General features: G+C 40.8%; 1 protein-coding gene across 5 annotated transcripts in view; it reads left to right on the top strand.

Annotated features, from left to right (window-relative positions):
- opa1 (OPA1 mitochondrial dynamin like GTPase) overlaps nucleotides 1–22,887 on the top strand; it is a 141,583-nt gene extending 118,696 nt beyond the window's left edge. For 4 of the 5 annotated variants that reach the window (XM_072474308.1, XM_072474306.1, XM_072474307.1 and 1 more), the window contains 2 exons: nucleotides 20,197–20,274; nucleotides 22,025–22,887. In XM_072474308.1, coding sequence (XP_072330409.1) covers nucleotides 20,197–20,261 — 65 coding nt within the window. In that variant the 3' untranslated portion in view covers nucleotides 20,262–20,274; nucleotides 22,025–22,887. The remainder of the gene's footprint in view (nucleotides 1–20,196; nucleotides 20,275–22,024) is intronic. The other variant, XM_072474305.1, reaches the window with a different exon arrangement.
- The last annotated feature ends 1,192 nt before the right edge of the window (nucleotides 22,888–24,079 follow it).

Genomic DNA, 24,079 nt, shown 5'->3' with positions numbered 1-24,079 from the left:
TCCCTAACTTGGTAGTTTAAGGAACATGCCCAGACTTGTTCATTCTCTTTCTGCTTAGGTTGCATTTCCATTAAAACTATTAGAAGTGTTTAGATTTTAAAGACTCTTGGCAACAGCCATTGTTGATAATTTTAAGGAAACGGTTATTAATAAAAGACTGCTCATGTAGGAAACCCAGAATGAGGTGTAGCGGCAGTTATCTTTCAGAGTACTGAATATTCTTTGTATCCTTTAGCACGCAAACCTCCCACAGGAAGCAGATTGCAAAGGGCTGTTGTGCCAAATATTAAGACAAAGAAATGAAGCATACAGCCTAAATCAGTCTTTATTAATTTCAGCTTGCATTCTTTAAAGCTAGAAATGCCAACAAGGAACCAAGATAGCAAGTCAAATATTCAAAGATTTGTGATATTGACTAAAAAGCAGCAGCAACTGTTCTGAAACTTGCTTAGTTTACAGAAATTGCTGTCAGTTTATTATTAGTGTTAACGGCATTCAGTTTCCACTTCTCTGCTTGCAAGTCTGACTTTTCACCCTTCATTTTAACAAACAGAAATTTGCAGACTAATGAGTACAAATTTGGAAAACTCTGGCTAATAGGAATGTGTATATTGGTCAATATTTAATTGACCTGATATGCGATTCAGTTTGATTATAGAAGTTAAATGGAAATACCAGTTTCCTCCATAAATAATGACTGTAGAAAAAGCTTGCCTCATGAAAAGATTATTCTTATGTTAAAGACCTTCATTCTAGTTTTGTCAAAAGTAAGTGATTTTTGTTTAGGACACGGAACCTATACAAAGTTTCCTGAAAGAATTTAGCTTAAAAATAGATACAGATTGTATACATTTTCTATCCTTTCCTGGCGTTGCTGTTCCCAGGTGTAATACAATACTTCTTGTAAACGTTCGCTCATTATGCTTGTCTGTAGGCAGTGACTGCTGGCAGGCCATTCAACAGTGAAGAACAACACAGTCAGATGTGATCCTGTCCTCGCATCATACAGTATCCATGTGCATGCACTTTTCAACAGAGTTGGACATTAAGAAGGGGAGCCGTGACATTTCTTTTCTCCGCTACAATTTTTTACCCAGCTGCGATTATTAGCTGAGATCAATTAAAATAACATGTCAGCTCATTTTCTAACAGCCACAGGTCCATGGAAAAACTACTGATAATTTAGAACAAATTAGCGTGAAGTTGGCAGTCTTGTTTTCTTCACAGGAAATGGCAATATCCACACTCGTGTTTGTAGGCGCTACTATTCTGAGGTTGACGTTGAAAGACAACTGGGATAGAAAAAATTTAACTATTTCCCATGTCTGATCTATACTGTAACTTCCTTAAATACTAAATACTTCCTAATACTGAGTACCAAATGTATTCCATAAGTATAGAGTTGGATCCTAGATTAATTCCATGGATGTATCTTAATTATCTTGAGCACTGCTTAATAAAGCTTACAATGAGACAGCACTGTGGCGCAGTGGGTAGTGTTGCTGCCTCACAGCGCCGAGATCCCAGGTTCAATCCCGGCTTTGGGTCACTGTCCGTGTGGAGTTTGCAGATTCTTCCCGTGTTTGCGTGTGTTTCGCCCCCACTACGAAAAGATGTGCAGGGTAGGTGAATTGGCCACGCTAAATTGCCCCTTAAGTGGAAAAAATGAATTGGGTATTCTAAATTTGTTTTTTATAAAAAAGAAGGCTTACGATGTTCAGCATTTAATTGGGGGGGGGGAGAGAAGAGGGGGCAAGTTCCATGGTGTGGGGTGGGCTCCATTTTAATTTTTTTACATCGAGGCTCCCTTTTTCTTATAAAAGCCGAATTTGCTGGTAGGTCGGGGTGCGGGGCAGACTCTGAAGTTGTGAGACCCGGTCCTTGGATATTTTTTGACAGTGTCAAAAAAATGTGGCGGGAATACCTGACAGCACAGCCGGTAGGCTACTCTGTGCTTTCCCATCCAAGTTGACATTTCTGCATAATTTGCTGATTTTTGTTGATGCATTTACAAGGTTATCAAAAATTAAGCAATGAGAATTTCCTTTTCAATAATTGACGCCTAAAGACTTTTTCTGACATGCAAATGGATTAACTTCAGCTGCTAAATAATCAGTGAATTACAAACTTAGAATGCTGAATTTTGAATTGAGTAACGGATACTGTGGAGCAAATTACAAGGCCAATTTAATCTAGTGGATCTGTTGATCTGGTATATTGCAGAAGTGAATCTTAAGTGATTTTGGAATATTAGCAGAATCCTAGGATTGAATTTCCACCTTTACTTCTCATTGAACATGTGCTCTTGTGTTTCCGCACAACAATAGGCGACTCCTAAATGTGGTAGTTCATTGATCCAAACGACACAAAGCTGAGTTACCTGAACAGGAGGAGCTGAGCCTATTGAAACCTGATTTCATCCCTTTCCTCGGATCGTAAGAAATTACATTAAAAGTGGGAGCAGATGTATCATTTGATCGCTCCTTTCACCGAAATGGCAGGTGATATCATTTGTTGGAATACACACCTGTTCTGCCTAGTGTCCCAATGCTATGTATGTGCTAGAGCCTGACCCTGGCAGAAATTGTACAGGCAATTGGTTGCAATTGAAAAAGCACTGAGATTTTCTTTTAAAGAATTTTTGGAGATGAGATCTTTGGCTGCCTCAAATGTACCACTTCAGAGTGACTATTGCTCTTAGTCCCCCACAGCCTAACCATCATTATAGACATAAATCAAGTGGCAAAAGATTAGAATGTTCAAAACAAAGATTGAAATGAAAATCTGCAACATCCCAGATTTTCCTGAGGAATTCTTAGCCTGTTTTACAACTGTACTACTGAAGAGTAATACTGAGAATGATAAATTCATTTGGAATCAGCAGGGTGATGATCAGTGCAAAATAGTATCTTGATTCGAGACAGTGCATCATTTTTTCATATTATTGAGGAAATGCATTGAGGAAATGCAGTCAACTCGTGGGATCCAAGCATTGCTACTGCAGTAGAGGCAAGTTACTTATTGTTTGAAAATATGGAACCCACGTTAATTCTGAACAAGTGCATCACACAGTAACTAACAATAATTTGGATGGAGATCTGTCTCGCGCTCAAAGAGCAACTGGAAATAGCAGCCTTCTGGTTATGTTAGAGCAACTCTGAAATGAAAATAGTTGCCATGACTCGAATTGAGGCCTGGTGTATGATTGATATCAGCAAAAGAATACTGTTTCATGACATAAAAATTGTAATAAAAGATGAAAATCCGTTTTAGCCACGAGTTAATCCAGCAGAGAAACAGAAAAGAAGTACTTTGAGTTGTAGTAGCCTGTGTTGTAACTTGGGGGGGAAATATGTCTCATTTGTGTTGCAGCCTGAGAAGACACTTTTTGTAAATAAAGAAAAAATAATTTTCTAATATTTTTCATGGCAGCTATGTCTTTGAAACACTCGCCTTCCCTAGTGGGTAGTGGTTTACTCATCTTAGGTTGCTGAAGATGAAGGATTTTATGTCAAAACCTTGAAGTAATTGATGAGGAACCTGCCTTGGAATTGCCGGCCAGAAACAGAACATCACAGAGCCAGGCTCACTCTTTAGAACCCAGTCACATCATTTAAAGTCATGGATGGCGAGAAATGATGAATTGTTACATGACTAAAAGCCTATTTACTAGCCATTAATCTGAACCTGGACTGCTGGTTTCCAAAGCTTTGATGCCTTTGGCCCCATGCAGTACTTCTAACTTTTTAGAAGATGCGGAGGATACCAGTGCAGAGATCAAGTGACCTGACTTGATGTAAACTTAAAAAGAAGTCACAGTTTGCGATAGTACAGGATCTTCGAACTGAAGGTTAACCCATACTGATGAATGAGTTTAGTTTAGCTTAGCAACAGAATGGGAAATAACCAATGGAAAAGGGAATCTCACCAGTAAATAAAACAAATTGCCCACTAATATTTATCCAGTAAATCACATGCAAGCATTCCAAAGAGTGTCAGGAAATTAATTAATTTTTTAGATAGCAGAAACTGTTAATTTTGCAGACAACCATTTGGCAACAGCAGCTTTCTGCCCCAAAAAAGTAGAATGAATAAGTAATGTATTGATTGTTTGTGTCAGTTTAAGCAGCATCAAAACTAAGAGATGGTACACAATCCCATCATGTTAGTGTATTTACCAATAGGCACCCAAAGTGTTTGGACAAGCAAACTTTTCAGAATTTGTTTCAAATTGTATTTGATGTGAGTCGTACAAAATTTGCAGTATTCTTGAACTGATCTGTGATTTACCATTTGCATGAATACTCCATTTTTTTTAAAAAACAAGTTAAAGGCTTAATTTCTTCACTATATTTGTCTAAATTTTGCAATGCATCTCTGAGCACTGAAAAGACTAAACTTCTTACTTATTTCTCTTGTTGATTATTTTAAAAGCAGAATTATGGAACAGTGGACCTCTTTGCCCTGATGTGCTCCCCTTTTTGTTAGCCAATCTGGGCTGTCATTCGAAACGCCAGTTCTAAGCAACATATCGTCTCACTTCGGCATGTGCATACGCATCTGGGTTTTTTAAAATTCTATCTTGAATTTAGTTTCTCCCAAGTAATTGCTGCCCGAAGATTGGAGATCATTATTTTTTATTTTGATGCAGCTGAGATGTTATTTTGCTCTAATTTTAACCACTCAGTTTTGGTTTGTTGAAATATTTTTTGCTTCATAGCACCTTTTTCCAATCACATATCCTATGTTCATTTACTTTTCCATCTCTCCTCCTGCAAATGAGCTGTTTGGTAAGGCCATTCAGCATAAACATTAAAACAGTGAAACGGTCCAGGATATTAAAGTTCAATCTGATAAACAATGCCACAGTTTGTGTTTGGTTCCCTCCAAACAGTGATTGTTACCTTTTGATTTATTACAGTTGCACCAATGCGTTTCTTTGAGTTGCACTTCCAGTCAAAGATTTGACAAATGGAGATTTATGCTATTTGACAGCAGGATGGGAACCACGTTCCCTTTTGTAACAGCCAAGAGGAAAAAAAGGGCTTTTCCAGCTTCCAGCAATGTGTTTGTAGTCTTGACCCCTTTCATATGCTGGGAATGTACAGCCAGGAGATAAATAGCACCTCCCTTGTGTTTTCTTGACCTGCTGACTGTCCATTCACTTCCCATCTGTTTTTCAGCCCACAAGGAATGGGTTGATATAAATCTTTCCTCTTGGGAGATAAATGATGTTCTGGATCTTGAAGGGCAGCACATTAGGTGGTTTCTCTTTTAAAAGCTCACTCGTTTTCTTCTGGGCCACATCTACTTGAAAGCTCTGCCTTATGAAGTAAGGTGTTAGAAGCAGAGAGAAAACAGTGGGTATCTCTGAGGTTGTACATAAGCTTTTACTTCTGTAAAGGACTCTTTGTCAACACCAGTAAATCATAACCTTGTTCACTTTGCAATGCAACTTTTAGAAAAACTGAAGAGGAAGAAACTGTTGAGTAAGAACTGAACATATTTTCAGCATTGAAAGATGTGTTTGCAGTCAACATTGCACCTCATAGGGCAAGTGTATTAGTTTGCTTAAAAGTTTTGAAAGCGATTTTGATGGATGCTAAATAAAAAGTTTTATAATATTGAACAGTGACCCAAGCTGTTATTGTATTGATTTTGATCTCTATAAACATTTATTAAACAAATGACTATTACCTCTGCAGCTTTAAAAAAAAATCACCTTGCATAGAAAAAATATAATCTAGGCAAAATAGACTCCAAAATAAAAGGAAAAATTAATTTTGCCAGAATTCAAAATTCCCAGTACAGAGGTGGCATGGTGTGCTGTCGGTTTGCTTTAACTCAGCAGATAAATTGCTCTAATTGCTTGTATTTTTTGAAAATGCTGTATTTTGGGAATTGATTTGTTCCTTTTACTTAGAAATGAGTTCATACAAATTTAGAGTACATGATTGGTGTACTTTCCGAGGCTGTCTGGTTTGTTATTATTTGATCTCCTATAGTGTTGCACGCTGGAGCTCAAATGTAGTTTTAAGGTTACATGGGATTAGAGCCCTTGTATAATGGATGTAATTCGGGCGTTATTTTTAATTTCTGTTCTATCTTTGGGCGGGATTTTCCACAGCCCCCCGTGGCGTGTCTTCTGGCGGCTGAGGCCATTGGCCAACGAGGGATCTTCCGGTCCTGCTGCTGTCAATTTCGTTTCCCGTTGTTTGCACCGCCCACAGCAGGGAAGATCCCGCCTTTAATTTTGATAGCATACTTTGATTTTATATTAGTAGCCAAATAGCAAGATTAATGGCAGTTTAAGGAGCAGGGAAGTAGATTGAGTGAAGCAGGGAGACACAAAACTGTAGCACTGCTGTGTCACCATTGGTGGGGTTTCTCTCTGTCTTCTCTCCCTCCCTCCATTTCTGTTTGAACTTTCAGCTGAAAGGTGATTGGTCTGCAGAGAAAGAAACCATTAACCAGTGTAGACTATGGTTGGGATAGAGTTTGTGGAGAAACTACAGGCCTCAGTGGCTCCCTTCTCATCCCCTCTCCTAATCATGTGTTTATCTGCCCTCTGTCACTTCCCTATCTCTTCCTCTCTGTTTCTTTCCCTCCTACCACTCATCCTTTCAATTGCCAACTAATCTTCCCTCCCCTTTGCCCGGCTCTTATTCACCTCATCCTTAAATCTTCCATCCACACTTTGAACTTAAATTCCAAAATGTTTATTCAGTTTATTTTATAGCTTTTTTCAAATGATTTTGAGAAACATCGTAGCAGTAACTACTGAAAAGCTGAAGAAAACATATTTATTTTATTCATAAAGTTTGTAAACATACATTTTAAATCGGACTTTACAGAAAGTGCAATAAAATGCAAACAAAGAGCCTGTGCCTCAATACAATTACAGTACATGTGATACTTACTATATACATTCCATGTTAAGCATACAACCCGAGTGATTCCATGCAATTTTGAGCCTCTTGTGTACTATGGCTGAAAGGCTTTGGCGGCCTTTTCCCTTTGTCCCTGTGCAACTCCTGCTCCCAGCTTGCGCCCCTCAGCATATAGTCCTGGAACGTGGGATGTGCGAGTTTGCAAAACTCGGTCATGGGCAATTATTTTCATTGGAAGACCAACAAACTTTGACACATTGAAGAGCATCTTTCAGCAAGTTGATGATCCTCCAGTAGCAGTTGATGTTTGTCTCGATGTGCGTCCTTGTGAACAGGTCATAGAGCAGAGTCCTGCGTCATGGAACTGCTTAGGATGAGCCTCAACAAAACCTACTGCATCTCTTTCCAGACTTTTTTGCAAAGATATATTGCAGAAGGAGGTGGGCAATGGCCTCTCTCTCTCTACCCAACTGCTTTGAGGGCAATGTGCGGTGACGCTGAGACTTTAGATGTGCACAATAGATCTGAAGGGGAGTATCCTTCTCGTCACTAGCCAGGCGACATCTTGGTGTTTGTTTGGAAGTCCTGGAATAGAAAAAAAATACTCTATCATGGAGCTCACTGGGGAATGATGGCATCCTGGAAGTTAGTATACTATACCAGCTCAGGCCTCAGAAGACACATTCAACTCAAAGGCATCAATCTAGGAAATAAGAAATGAAGACCAGGCTTTTGAGGGAAGCTCATGTCTTCAAGTAATTTTTTAGTGGAGACGCAAGTCAAATAAATGTAATACTTATTGTGAAATATCTTGTTTCTATTTTGTTCAAACCCTTTTGGGCATTGGAAATTACTTTTTCAGAAATGGGGTTCACAGATGACTGCACTATGTTCAGTACCATTCACGACTCCTCAGATAATGAATCAGCCCATGTCCAAATAAAGTAAGACCTGGACAGTATCCAGGCTCGGGCTGACAAGTGCCAAATTACATTCGCGCCACACAAGTGGCAGGCAATGACCATCTCCTACATGAGAGGATCTAACCCTTGTCATTCAATGGCATTACCATCGCTGAATCCCCCACCATTGATCAGAAACTGAACTGGACTAGCCATATTAATACTGTGGCTACCAGAGCAGGTAATAGGCAAGGAATCCTATGGCGAGTAACTCACCTCCTGCCCCCCACAACCCATAAGCCTGTCCACCATCTACAAGGCTCAAGTCAGGAGTATAATGGAATACTCCCACTTGTCTGGATGAGTGTAACTCCAAGAAACTCAACATCTTCCAGGGCAAAGCGGCCCACTTGATTGCTACCCCTTCCACAAACAGTCAATCCCTCCTCCACCGACGCACAGTAGCAGCCATGCGCACCATCTACAAGATGCGCTGCATTAACTCATCAAGGTTCCTTAGGCAACACCTTCCAAACCCATGACCGTAACCATTTAGAAGGGCAAAAGCAGCAGATACTTGCGAACCCTACCACCTGGAGGCTCACCATAAGTCACTCACTACCCTGACTTGGAAATATATTGTCGTTCCTTCACTGACACGGTCGAAATCCTGGAACTCGCTCCCTAACAGCACAGTGGGTGTTCTTGCACCTCGGGGACTGTAGCGGTCAAGAAGGCAACTCACCACCACCTTCTGAAGTGCAACTAGGGATGGGTAATAAATGTTGACCTAACCAGCAATGTCCACATCCCATAAATTAAATTTAAAAATAAACAATTTTTATAATCACAGATTAGACAAACGTCTATTTCTAGTTTGGCTCTCAAATAACTAGCACTAGTAATTTCCTGGAAGGTAAAAAAGGTAAAGTCCATCATGAAAGATAGCAGATTTGTCTAAAATTTAGATAAGACTTTACTCTAAGAAGCCCACCTCTGGGTGGACAAAGTTTGGGTGTCTAATGCCCCATTCGCCACGTTTCTGCGTGGGTTTATCCAGATGCTCCGGTTTCCTCCCACAGTCCAAAGATGTGCAGGTTAAATGGATTGGCCATGCTAAATTGACCCTTGGTATACAAAAGGTTAGATGGGGGAGTGGGCTAAGTAGGGTGCTCTTTCAGAAGGGTCGGTGCAAATGTCCTCTTTCTGCACTGTGGGGATTCTATGATTCTCATGCACTTTGGTTATTTAATTCCACGAAAGACTAGCAGAAATATTGTAGCATTGGTTAGAATAGGCATCCTTGCTGAAATCCTCGCGGTCATTGGAAGAGATAGGTAAAAGAACACAAGTCGAGGGGCAGTATTCATTATCTTATGAGTATTTGCGCCAAACCTCCGTCCCTGGTGATATTGAAAAAATCCAAATTAAGTTCTTTGTCTCTCTTTGTATGATTGGAGGATATCTTTTCCCCTCCGGTTATAACTTTTGTGGCACTGCCTTGGTTAATGAATGCCTGGAAGAAATTACATCCAGAGGCTAATAGGTTACTTATGCTCTTAGCTCTTGAATGATCTCCATTTTAATTTATTAACTCATGTCACCCATCTTGACTGGTTTATTTGAGACACCAGGTGAAGAGTCAAGTACATTGTGTGGGAGGTTGAAGAAGTGAAAGAGAAGGTATGATGAATAAGACAGTAATGACGAGTATTTTAAATTTGGATTTTTTTTTTTTAATGTTGAAGAATGTAAGAGACGCGAGAAACTGAAGAAGGTAAAATGTTCAATGGTTATTGTGCGCGTATCTGGCTGGCAGTTTGGTTCCACTCGGTAGTGAATCGAAAACAATTGGCTCAAAGTTGAGTCAAAAACGTGCGTTCCCCAACCGGAAACCATGGCTCAATCGCGAGATTGACTCCCTACTGAAGGACAGATCTGAGGCGTTCAAGGCAGACGACCCTGACCTATACAAGAAATCCAGGTACGACCTCCGCAAAGCCATCCGGAATTCCAAGAGAGAATATCAAACCAAGCTAGAGTCACAGACAGACTCTCGGCGGTTGTGGCAAGGACTAAACAACATAACGGGCTACAAAGCGAAGCCGAACAGTATCTCTGGCAGCAGCGCACCACTCCCCGATGAACTCAATGCATTCTATGCTCAGTTCGAGCAGGTAACCAACAATCCGCTGGCGAGTGCCCCAGCAGCCCATAATTCACCCATACCCACCATCACAGCTTCCGAAGTCAGATTGGCCTTCCTGAAAGTGAACCCTCTGAAGGCGACGGGCCCAGACGGGATCCCTGGTCGTGGACTCAGAGCCTGCGCGGACCAGCTGGCAGAGGTATTCACGGACATCTTTAACCTGTCCCTACTCCACTCCGAGGTCCCCACCTGCTTCAAGAAGACCACCATCATACCGGTACCAAAGAAGAACCAGGCAACGTGCCTCAATGACTACCGACCAGTGGCCCTGACTTCAGTCGTAATGAAGTGCTTCGAGAGGTTGATCATGAAGCGCATCACCTCCATACTCCCAGAACACCTTGATCCACTGCAATTCGCATTCCGCTGCAACCGGTCCACATCAGACACCATTTCCCTGGCCCTACACTCATCCCTAGAGCATCTCGAAAACAAGGACTCCTACATTAGACTCCTATTTATTGACTACAGCTCCGCCTTCAACACCATAATCACAGCCAAGCTCATATCAAAGCTCCAAAACCTAGGACTTGGCTCCCCACTCTGCAACTGGATCCTTGATTTTCTGACCAACAGACCACAATCAGTAAGAATGAACAACAACACCTCCTCCACAATAGTCCTCAACACCGGCGCCCCGCAAGGCTGCGTACTTAGCCCCCGACTCTACTCCCTGTACACACACGACTGCGTGGCAAAACTTGGTTCCAACTTCATCTACAAGTTTGCTGACGATACGACCATAGTGGGCCGGATCTCGAATAACGATGAGTCCGAATACAGGAGGGAGATAGAGAACCGAGTAGAGTGGTGTAGCGGCAACAATCTCTCCCTCAATGCCAGCAAAACTTAAGAGCTGGCAATTGACTTCAGGAAGCAAAGTACTGTACACACCCCTGTCAGCATCAACGGGGCCGAGGTGGAGATGGTTAGCAGTTTCAAATTCCTAGGGGTGCACATCTCCAAAAATCTGTCCTGCTCCACCCACGTTGACGCTACCACCAAGAAAGCACAACAGCGCCTATACTTCCTCAGGAAACTAAGGAAATTTGGCATGTCCACATTGACTCTTACCAACTTTTACAGATGCACCATAGAAAGCATCCTATCAGGCGGCATCACAGCCTGGTATGGCAACTGCTCGGCCCAGGACCGGAAGAAACTTCAGAGAGTCGTGAACACCACCCAGTCCATCGCACGAACCTGCCTCCCATCCATTGACTCCATCTACACCTCCCGCTGCCTGGGGAAAGCGGGCAGTATAATCAAAGATCCCTCCCACCCGGCTTACTCACTCTTCCAACTTCTTCCATCGGGCAGGAGATACAGAAGTCTGAGAACCCGCACGAACAGACTCAAAAACAGCTTCTTCCCCACTGTCACCAGACTCCTAAATGACCCTCTTATGGACTGATTTCATTAACACTACACCCTGTATGCTTCATCTGATGCCAGTGCTTATGTAGTTACATTGTATATGTTGTGTTGCCCTATTATGTATTTTCTTTCATTCCCTTTTCTTCTCATGTACTTAATGATCTGTTGAGCTGCTCGCAGAAAAATACTTTTCACTGTACCTCGGTACACGTGACAATAAACAAATCCAATCCAATCCAAAAGCTGCAGTGTGAGGGCGGCACAGTGGTTAGCATTGCTGCCTCACGGCACCGAGGTCCCAGGTTCGACTCCGGCTCTGCGTCACTGTCCTGGTGGAGTTTGCACATTCTCCCCGTGTTTGCGTGGTTTTCGCCCCCCACAACCCAAAGATATGCAGGGTAGATGGATTGGCCACATTAAATTGCCCCTTAGTTAGAAAAATTGAATTGGTACTCTAAATTTTTTTTTTTAAAGCTGCAGAGTTGTCATAGGTTTATTCAGTGTACTGGTATCTACACGTTATTGGAAATAATGTATTTAAGCTTTACTGTTGTGTGCCACTCCTATTAAAGTATTTCAAATTGATCTTACCGCTTTCACTACACAATCTCTTCAATCAAAGCTTATATTTGGAAGTATGAAATGTTTTTGACAGATCAGAAAGACTAAGTGTGGAGTTTGCACATACATTTGATAACAAACTGAACAGTATGTACCAGAACTGATTTGTAAGCACAAATATCAAGCTTTTAACAAGGGGCTGCATTTGGGAGATTATGCGCTGGACTCTCTGATTTTGAGGCTATGCCCAGAGCATGTGTTTAGTCTTACGACCAAAAAGATAGCGCCGCCCCGGCACTGATGCTCCGCCCGGTGGGGGGCTAGCAGCCACACCATGTAAAGCCCCCGGCTTAACCTGCAGATACGGACGGAGATTTGCTGGGTCCATGGCCGTCCATGCGCACGGTGGCAACCTGCAGAGGTCGTGCTGTACAGCATGACTCTGGCTGCGCCCGGACCCGGCCTGCCAGATAGTGCCTCCCTGTACCCCCTCGCTACCCCCGACCAAGCCCCCGCCGAAGGCCCCCCCCCCACCGGACTGTGGCGGCGCTGGACATGATCAGTCGTCGCCATGCGAGGTTCCCGGAAAATGTGAGCACACGCGCCCCACGCTGTTGGCCCGTCGGAGGCAGAGCATCGGGGGAGGCCCTCGGGTGACGGCAGCCGGTGATGTCTTGAGGCCGTCCCAACAGTGTGCGGCGTACTCAGCGATGACGCTATTTTTGAAGGGCTGAGCATCCACAATACGGCGCCACTCCCGATTTCAGCGTAAAAACGGATTCTCCGGCCAATCGCCGAATCACCCACAATGCAATTCCATCCCTCTACCACCAAATGATTTGTGACCCCGCCCCTCCCACCAGAATTGCTGCCCCCCCCCCGCCCCACCAGACGCAATGAACCACTCCCACCAGAGACCTCCACCACCTGGGAGTGACCCATTCCCCACCCGGGAGCAGACCCCCAACCGGGACGGGACACTGCCCAACCAGGGACCAAGGAAAAATAAACACTGCTTTAAAACTCAGCTGTGCCCCTATACCTGCTGCCTCAGGCAGAGCCAACAGCAGCAGTGCATTCTTGGAAAGGGAAACACACATATCTATGCTTTAAAACCCATCAGCTCTTTGACCTGTAAGGTGTTCATTCACAGTAATGGGAAATTGCTTGTACTAGTCTGTGATTGACAGCATGCAAACAGCCACCGCTTTTGATTGTTTATTTTCATTTCCCTTCACACTTTAATGGATCTGAAGTGCCTGCTATGTAACTAACCACAATATTTATCAACATAGAGCTGGGCTTGACAACTCTCGGATCACATCAAAAGCAGTTGAGTGCTCTCACTTCCTCTTTTTCTTTGCAGAAAGCACTTAACTGCTTTTGACGCGTTCCAGCTGGCCTCTGGTGGAATTAAGATCTGCAGGATTTACATTGTGGTGGGAGGGTGGCCCTCCGATTAACTCTGGAGGCAGCCGCCTTGAAGGCTTACCACCTTGGCTCATTACGAGGTCTACAATGCCAAATCAATTTGACCTGTTTGCATCCTCCTGATGGTATGGGGCATGAATCCCGATGCCACTGCCAGCAGGAGACCGCAGCATTGGAAGGGCGCCTGTCTGTTTTTTTCCCTGATGCTAGATTCTCTGCCATATTGAGTACTCCGCTACTGATGGCTCGCAGCAGATAATCCAGCCAAGGTCTTTTTTTTCCTTAAAGTGAAGCCTTTAACTTTCCATTTTAAGCATTTGTATATGCCTTTCACTATGTAGTGGGTTTGAGACATTCAAAATGAAATATTAGCCTTGAAGACTAATCTCTGATCAATTCTGACAGGGAACAAGGTGCCATCTGAGCATTTCACACTTTGTACCAGGTAAACCTTAGAGAAGGAAGGAACTGTCCCCTAATATGAGGTGATACTTTTTAGCTCATCAGCTCAAGCCATATCTGTCATGGCCATTCCCAGGCAAAATTAATTGCAAAAATGCTTCAGAAAAATAAGTGGATATTTTCATAGAATGGTTACAACACAGGGGCCATTTAGTTAATTGTCTCTGTGAGTCATGGGGCTCGATTCAACCAATTGGGAACAATGTCCCATAGCAAGCACGTTTAGTGCTGAACGGCACTCCTCCGAGGCAAAAGGGATGAATCCCAAAGCCTCGGGTGCTTCAGGAGACTAACTGTCTAGTTCTAATATGTAGATTTGCCAAAAAGTGATCTCGCCCACAGTGGGATTTACATCGCAACATCTTGCGAGATCGAGCTGGATTTTGTGAGGCATTGCGAGCAGGGTCTCCCGTCTTTTATCGGTCATACTGCGCCGCGCAAGCTGCTTTTCAGGCGCAGTGTGGTCATTGGATCGCGCCCACAAGAGTTTTTACAGCATGGAAAGTGGACTTTTGGCCCATTGTGCCAGCACTGGCCATCAAACACCTATCTAATCCAATTTTCCAGCACTGGCCTGTGGTCTTGAATGCTGTTGCATTTCAAGTGCTCATCTAAATACTTATAAATATTGTGCAGGTTCCCGCCTATACCACCCATTCAGACAGTGAGTTCCAGATTCCAACTACCCTCTGAATGAAAAAGCTTTTCCTCTCATCCCCACTAAACCTCCTGCTCCTTAACTTAAATCTATATCCTCTGATTATTGACCCCTCCACTAAGGGGAAAAGTACCTTCCTATCCACTATGTAGGAGCAATTCACTTAGTGCCACTCCTCCACCCAGCAATATTTTCCTTTTTTCTGAAAATGATCCAATTTCCTTTTAAAATCCATGATTGAAACTGCCTCCACCACAGTCTCTGGCAGTGCATTCCAGATCCTAACCATTGGCTGCATGAAAAGTTTTATTCCTCATGTCGCCATTGCTTTTGCCAATTGGAATAAATGTGTACCCTCTGGTTTTGCATCCTTCCACTAATGGAAACAGTTTTACGATGCACAGGACACTTGCCAAATATCAGATTTATCTAGAATTTTTGATAGAATTTCAGTTTGTCAGGGCTGTTTTTTTGTAGCGGTAGAGATGTATCACAGGATTCTTTCTGAAAAGCCGAGGAATGTTATCATTTATTGTGAAGGGAGTTGATTGCAGAAGTAGGGAAATTATGCTTCAGTTGTGCCGAACATTGTTGAGGCCTCATCTGGAGTGTTGTGTACGGTATTGTTCTCCTTATTTAAGGAAAGATGTAAATGCATTAGAAGCTGGTCAGAGAGGTTTACTAGACTAATACCAGGAATGGGTGGGTTGTCTTATGAGGAAAGGTTGGAGCGGTTTGGTTTGTATTCGCTGGAGTTCAGAGAATAAGAAGTGATTTGATCAAAACCTTTTAAGATCCTGAGGGGCATTGAGAAGCTGTTTCCTCGTGTCAGAGAATCTAGAACTCGGGGTCACTGTTTAAAAATAGGGAGTCACTCATTTAAGACAATTTTTTTCTGAGGTTCGAATCCCTGGAACTCTCGAACCTCAAAAGGCAATGGGAGCAGAGTCTTTGAATATATTTAAAGCAGAGCTAGATAGATTCTTTGTTAACAAGGGGATGAAAGGCTATCAGTAGGCAGGAATATGGAGTTGAAGTTGCTATCAGATCAGCCATGGTGTTATGAATTACGGAGCAGGCTCGAAGGGCCGAGTGACTCCTTCTAATTCATTTGTTTATATGGATGGTTGCCTGCAAAATTGACTGTCTCATTCATCCAGCTTCTTATTCACACCTTTCTTCAGCAGCACAAGCACCAACGACCATTGCTGTCTCTGAGCCGATACTGAGTTCACAAAACTGCATTTGGAAATACTGAAATATCATTAATATTTGCAATTTCCTTAAAATAAATCGGGGAACAGTTATCTCTACCAGCAAAAATAAAGATCAAAACTTGAGAATTAAGCTACTCCCAAAGCTAGTGAAGTTTTGAGACCATTTAAAATTATTTTTGATACTCCATCTACGCAGCAGAACCTTAACATTGACTAAATTTTCTACAAAAATGTTTCTAAAATCACTATGTCAGAGAAAATCATGATCCTGTCAATAGTTTGTAAAAAAAACAATATTAAATATTGACAGATTACTTGCCTTTATTAATAAACTTGAAGACTGCCCAATATTTTGTCCTCCTTCTTGAGTTCTCTGCCGAAAGGCAGGTCCTTAGCGATTATTAGCCTAAACACGGCAAAGTGCATGAACGATAGATCAAGGAGGTAAAGTCCCAGTCTGTCTCAGATGGAATGAGGATCGAATCCTGTGAATTGGATCCACGCACTAGCCATCTCGCCAACTGATGCCCCCCCCCCAGCCACCACCACTACCACTCTGGTTTAGAAATTGGTTGTTGTTTTCTTTGGGCGGCACGGTAGCACAATGGTTAGCACTGATGCTTCACAGCGCCAGGGTCCCGGGTTCACCTCCTGGCTGGGTCAGTCATTGTCTGTGTGGAGTCTACGTGTTCTCCCTGTGTCTGCGAGGGTTCCCTCCGGATTCCTCCCACAAGTCCCGAAAGACATGCTGTTAGGTCATTTGGTCATTCTGAATTCTCCCTCTGTGTACCTGAACAGGTGCCAGACTGTGGCGACTTGGGGCTTTTCACAGTAACTTCATTGCAGTGTTAATGTAAGCCTATTTGTGACAATAAAGATTATTATTATGCAATAGTTGGGAAAATGTTGAATTTGAAATATTGGTGGAGTATAGCAATCAGAATCGCTTGTGCCTTCAATGCATAAAAACAAAGTATGCGATTTCTCCCCATCACTTCCTTCTGTACAATTTACATCCAAAACAAAGTCTATTTGGGGGCCCTCTTTAACTAAAATTAACTTTGTTCTTCAACTGCTTTTTGTGAAAATGTAGTGTAAAAATATTAAAATATTGATGTTAATGGTTCAAAGGCAATTGAAGACTACTTCAGGCTGTTAAAGATAACTTGCAGTTTAGGTCTCGTTCACCTGTAGGATCGCAGTGGATACATAACTTTCAGGAAAGAATCTCACTGTGCTGGAATAATATTGTGTCTGTGACACTTCATCCCTGATAGACAAATTGCAAAGCGAATAAGATTCTTGTACATGAACTGAATACCATGAACGAGTGAAAATACTAAATGTTCACTATCCTACTTAATAAATGTAACAATTTGTTTTGGTGTATTTTACAAAGGTTTTGTAAAATAGCAAGTTCTAATTCAAGGGAGTAGACACAGCACAAAGTCTCCTGCAACATGCTATTACTTGGTTTCAGATAACCTCAGAGTTTAACAATTATAGACTGAATCAAATGTAAGACTGAGAACAAGTATTTCTCCAAGTAAGAAAAATGTTAGCTATTATTGAAATGGCATCTAATGGATTTGAAAGCCATGAAAAGAAAACTTGAAAAACATCAAAATGCTGGATGAGGTACAAAGATCTTCAATCAAACTTTGGGAAAGCATTGGAAAGACCAAAGATTAACACTGGCACCAAAATGGAAGAGAACAAGTGAATAAGAGAAACTTTCAGGCAATTGCAGAGTCAGCTGCAATGAATGTTGAGACTAGAGGACTGAAATGTACCCAGGGTGAAGACAAGATAATCTATCAGGAATAATTTTTATCCTTGATCACTGGGAACTTCTTAATTATACTAGGCATGGTCCTGCCCAAATTTCTGACTCACTCGCCTGGAAGACATTGCTTATCATTGGAAGCATAAAGTTGGAAAGTTGCTCTGTTCATGAAATTTGCATTGGACTCACTTGGGGAAGTGTAGAAGGCTAGCAACAAAAGCATTGACAGAGAATAGGAGAGGAATTTGAAGTAGGTAACTGTCGAGCAGTCAGAATCATACTGGCAGACAATGGAGTGGGGAAAGGAGCTAGCTTGGTAAATATATGCTACAATATTAATTGTCGATTTTTCATCATTTCGATATTAGCCTTCACTGTTTAGTATTATATTTATGTGGCTGTAAACCGCATTGTTTTAAAGTATGATTAATTTCTGAACATTAGTGCCAGAATATGAGAGTGCAGCTTCCCTTTTCTCACTCAATTGCTTTTGAGGGTAGTCAGGAGCACTTTCATCTGTTGAGTTTTATTGCTGCCCAAAGTATTTCCAAGCTCTGATTACAGACCAATTAGATACCTTACAATCACCCCGAGCCATGCACCAGAAGATTAGAGATGAGAAAATGAAGTGTTGAGATGAGGAGAATAGTACTGAATCAGATTCTCACAATATTTGAAAGCAGTCATGTCCACATAATGTGCATGAAGGAGATACTGCTGTATGGGTTAGGGGATTATGAGAATATTCATGGCCACATCAGAAAAATAATGAATTAAGGCATGGGATAGCTCATCTCTTAAGCAAACACACTTCAAAAGACTGCCGGAATAATATTAAGGAAAGATGGGTCAAAGGTTAGTTAGTAGCTTGTATGGATCATAGTTTAATGTTTGGGCATGTGAAGGTTGTTATGAACTTTGTTGCCTTTATTCTAAGGGATTCAAAGTTTTCTCAAACATTATATTTGTAAATTTTTAACAGTTCACCGTGCCTCATTCCCAAAGATTTCATTTCCGATCAGACTTTAGGATTTAAATTCATCATAAGTGATTTTTGCGAATAGCAGATCAAAAAGACGAGACTAGCTTTAGAGGCAAAAGTTTGTGTTTTATTGTTAGAGAAATCTAATTTTAAGCAAATATCCATGGTTCCATATGCAGGCCACAGCTCAATCTGATATCAGATTAACAACATATAGTTGTTAACATATATTAACATACATATAGTTAAAGCACAGAGAATGGTAGTCACTGCGGTGTTTTGGAACTATCCATGCTGTGAAATTTGTCATTCCATTATTCTCCAGCAGATAAGTCTGAAAGTTGAATTTGGAAATGGCTTTCTTGTCATATGCAGACTAAAGCAAAATTCATAGTTTGTGAAATTTGTTTTATTGTATAAATGTTCAAATCTGTCAAGTTCAATTCACTGAAATAATTGGAATCAAAGCATTTTTGGTTTGCATATCTTTTGATTTTAAACTGGTTAGAAACAATTTGATCAGTTATTTTGTATACTGCTGCAAACAACAATTGATATAATCTCTAGTTTAACTTGTGATTCTATAAAGATGCCAGATGGCACTGTTATTACAGCTGTGCAGAATGGATGTGGGCTACAGCAAGTGGCAACAATGGCATGTACAATGAATGAGTTAATGCTTGGAGTGTAGAAGATACATTTCAGGATCTGACCAAAGAACCATGTAGCTTGTCAAAGGATTTCAGGTGGAATGTAAACAACCTTTTCAGCCCACACAGGCTAAAATCTTCACGAATTCTAACTATATAATGTACACAAAAGAATTCCTATTATTTGTCTGAACTATGCTGTAAAATAATACTAAGTAGCACTAGATATCTGTGATCAATTAAACTTAATCATGATTTGACTTTTTCCACTTAATGCATTTTAAATAATTATGCAAAAACGAACCAAAACCAACTTTCTACTTGACACATACTTGACAGCATCAAACCATTTGGCTTGATAAATTACTAATTCCAGATCAGTGTTTAAATTGCCTGTTTGTATGTTATTTTTAAGAAACTTAAATGTATTAGACTCACGTTACAAGATGGTGCTGTTAATAAAGTGTTCTAGCAAGATGCAGTTCTGTCACAACAGAATTTTTGTATTGGTTTAGTTGACAATTGCTCCACGCTTAGTGCCTCAATTCATAAAGGTGCTCTGGTCAGAAAGCTAGATTGTTGATGAAAATTTCACATATATTAGTTATCAACACTGAATAATTTAAATCTTAGTTTAAAACTTTCCACACAAGTTATGAAGATGCACTCCAGGTAGCCTTGGTCTTTCAAGAGATGTTATATTTCTCAAAAAATCATTCAATTGGATGCTGCTATCGTTTTTCTGAGCCCCATCTAAAAACACTTCCCTCCTTCAAAACTTCAGGACCTGAAAACAGATCTTGTGCTTGCTTCAGGGATGGTCAATCTTATTAAATTTAGGTTTTTGAAGATGATATATTGTCTTTTGTGGTTTATGAGATGTTTTTCCCTCAACCAGCTTCAATGGCCAAATCCTGAATCAGCGTGATAGCAGTGATAAGGTGTTTACTTTGATTAGGCATATGTCTTCTATGGTTGATTTCTTATCGTACTTTGATTTTAATTGGATACTTATTATGGATTAATGTGTGTTGAGAGTGCAGGTAATGTCAAACTTTTTTTATATTTCAGAAAGAGTTCGTGAGATTCAAGAGAAGCTAGAAGTATTCATTGAAGCTCTTCATCAAGAAAAATAACAATGTCTCTGGTGTATGTATATGTTCTCATCATCTAAAATGGATTTAGCTTAAATTTATTGAACATTTACACAAACGTTTAGAAATATTTTAGGAGCTCTCCTGATCGCTAAAATATTTATTTCATGAGTAGCTGAAGCATACTGACCAAGAAAGCCCTAGGTTAGATCGCAACAGGAGAGATGATGCACTAAATTTAGGGTCAGCGCCCTTCTGTCAAGACAAAATACTAATCGGAGTTTCCAATCCAAATCACTATCTGCCTGCTGATCATTGCTAGAAGTAAACAGACATATTCACTGGGTGAACATCCAGTTGGTTGCGATGCCTCTAACCCTCCAACCCTGGGGACATCTTCCTGTCGCTATCAAAATTCTCATGTGAATAATTGCCACTTTTCTAAGGCATGGAAAGGCATTTGCGTAACTCCACCCAGCAAAGAGTCGACACAATTCATGTGCCAGGAAAGGGCGATCATGAGAAAAACTGACAAGCAAAATTAGCAAGAAAAAAAATGGTTGTGGAAACTTTGGGCTAAATGTGCCCTATTTATACTCAAAATCACCGCATTGGACCTAATCCAGCCATGTTTAAATGATTTGCAATGTATTAACTCCTTACTAGTTTAGGTAAGAGTGCAGCATGAAAAGTAATTTCTGAATATTACCTTGTATATAAATTTTGAAATTTACAGTGTTAGCTACAAAGTTTGGTACAATTTAATTATAGTTACTTAAGAGTTGAGGTTTCTCCCTCCCTCCTCCACTCTCTCTTCCGTTTTAATCAACTGTTTCCTCTTTTTCCTAAAAATACATTATTGATTTGTTGATGTATGGTTGCATGGGTGCCATACACCCTCTGGCACTTTGGACAAGTGATCATTCTTCTTGTGAGAGCTAAATGGTGAATGCTGGCAGACTTAAATTACAAGGAGAACAACATAGTTTGTTCCTACACTTTCTCAGCATCTACACTTTTAGACTGGGTCACTAAATAGTGATCCAGAGTACAAACCTAGCTGATTTTTCTGCTACCATAAACTGGATTTCGGAGATTAATTGTCCATATCACCACTCTTGGTTTAACATAAGCTCATTCAGAATGAACTGGGATCAAACCTGGGCCCCTCTCACTGCCAAAATCAGCTAAGCCACCTGGGGGAAACTGAAGATATTTTTATACTTGTTCATGGTATGCGATTCCCGGGTGATAAACTATTGCTGACAAATTTCTGATTATTATCACCACATTTCACCTACACTCATATTACCGATTAGCATAGTCATGGAATAGTGCATAGTATTCCAGAGCACACAATGTGCACATTATCAGGGAGTTATAAGTTGTGTATTGTAAGGTAAGAATATTATATGATGAGAAGAAAATCTTCCACAATAGTTCATTGTGGAAATAGAAACTCAGATTGAATCTTATTGGCATATGAATTGTTTTTATTGATCAGATTTTGTCTATTTGATTTGAAAAATATTTCTTTTGTTACTCTGTAGTTAATGATTCTGTTATAAACATGATTGTGAATATTATGATCAGTTATTTCCAATTGCTTTTGCATATTGGATGAATGAATAAATGTCAAATAATTTCAGAAGTTTATTTTACAGCCAGTCTGTATTTGCTATTTTTTTTAACGTTTCAAGAAATATTTAACTTTTTCCAGAACTGTTGGAACCATTTTAATTATTAGCGAGTTTTTCAAGTAAAGCTTGACTTGAGGTAATTAAAGCTAATTTTTTTTTCCTTAGTACAAATTAGTTCATCACACATCCCTAGACATGGAGCTTTATGTCACTCGAGATGTTGCTTGAATCAGGAACCATTGTCTGAAGTGCTGCGGAGACTCAAAAATACCGATTAAACACACCTCAGAAGACACCACACCACAAATTGTGTGCAGTGATTGAAAGAGCATTTAAATTCTCCATACATTCTACTCTTCGAGTTGGCAATTCATGAGCAATGTTTTCCTTGCATTTTTTAACAATTTCATTGCGAACACTTCAGCTAATCACGTTTTCTATTGTAATGTGCAAAATCCTGAAACACATTAAAATGTTGATTTATTTTTGAAGTGTCCAAAGCAAGACTAAACACTGCTGTCTAAGTGAAAGCTGATGAATTATCTGTCAACCGTGTAACACTTTCCAATTCAAATATTTTAAATGTTTTAACTCCTATCCAGCTCAATGAGAAATAAAGAACTGCTGTCTGAAACTACATTCATCGGGAATTATATCGTCTACTTCTCTCACCCACTTCATAAGTGCAGTCGGTTCCACTTATTGTTTCACAAGAAAAGACTGAACCTCTCTGATGCCTGGGAGAAAAATATAATGCAAAATTAAAGTTCTTGGAGGACAAACTTTTGTCTGGGGTAAAATAGCAGTCATATCCAGTATGTTTTCCATTTGGATCTTTCGATATTGGGTCTGTACTTCTGCAGCAGAATCCGTGGAGTTTGTGCATATGCTTACATAAATGGAAAAAATATTATCATAGTTTGTGATTCTTTGCGTGTCCAGGCCGTGCTTAATGTAATTAGTGAGGTGTCATGTATTTATTGAATGCCGTTATATTTAAATAAAACGGAGTACAATTTTGGAAACAAGAGTCCTTAATTCTGAAATATTTGGTGTATGATGCAACTGAAACTGGTTCTAAAATGTTAGTTTTTCAATTTTGGGCCTTCTGAGGTTTGTTGATGGCCACTCAGTTGTACCAAACCATTATAAAAATCTATAATGGGAATAAAAATAGATGACTATTGGCATCGACATGGGTACTGGGCACATCAAAGGCACAACCAGCCGAGTCAACCCTGCAACGTCCTCCACATTAACATCTGGGGATTTTAAAATCAAAATTGGGAGAGCTGTAGGCCAGTCAAATAGCAGCCTGATACAGTCATGTTCATAGAATCGTGCTTCAAGTCAAGACACTTCTATCACCATCTCTGGGAGTGCCCTGTCCCATTGGCAGGACAGACCCAGGAGAGGAGACAGCACAGCAATAGATAATCAGGAGGGAGTGACCCTGGAAGTCCTCATTATTCATTCCAATCCCATGACATCTGATAACATCGAATCAAAGGGCAGCACGGTGGCACAGTGATTAGCACTGCCCCTTCACGGCGCGATCCCGGCTCTGGGTCACTGTCCGTGTGGAGTTTGCACATTCTCCCCGTGTTTGCGTGGGTTTCGCCCCCACAACCCAAAAGATGTGCAAGGTTGGTGAATTGACCACACTAAATTGCCCATTAATTGGAAAAAACAAATTGGGTACTCTAAATTTTTTTTTAAATAACACCGAATCAAACAAAATATTCTGCTGATTACAACTTAATACATCCCTCAGTTTATGAATCCGCACTGTTCCATATTGAATACCACTTGGAAGAAGCACTGAGTGTGGAAAGGCCACAGAGTGTACAACAGGTGAAGAGATTGAATGTCTTACCAAGAGTGACTCGGTCGCATTGCTACTGCCCGAGAGGTGAAGTTCTAAAGGACGCCGCTGCCAGAATGTGATAGGAAGAAAAAAGTTAACTTCATCATCACCAACCGATCTGTCACAGATATATCTGTCCATGAAAGTATCGGCTGAAGTGACCACTGCATAGTCCTTCTGGAGGCAAAGTCCTATCTTCACACATGCATTGTATAATAGACCTCAACTCCACTATCAACCAATATTTCCATTTCTCTTGGTTCCTTTAGTATCCTAGTCAAAGTCTTGAATGTACTCAATGACTGAGCATTCACAGCTCTGAAGAATTCGAAAGATTCACAATCCTTTTGAGA

Source organism: Scyliorhinus torazame, chromosome 14, assembly GCF_047496885.1.
Source record: "Scyliorhinus torazame isolate Kashiwa2021f chromosome 14, sScyTor2.1, whole genome shotgun sequence".
NCBI classification, from domain to species: Eukaryota; Metazoa; Chordata; class Chondrichthyes; order Carcharhiniformes; family Scyliorhinidae; genus Scyliorhinus; species Scyliorhinus torazame.
Note: the sequence above shows the minus strand (reverse complement) of the source record. Positions and strands in the feature narration are given on the sequence as shown.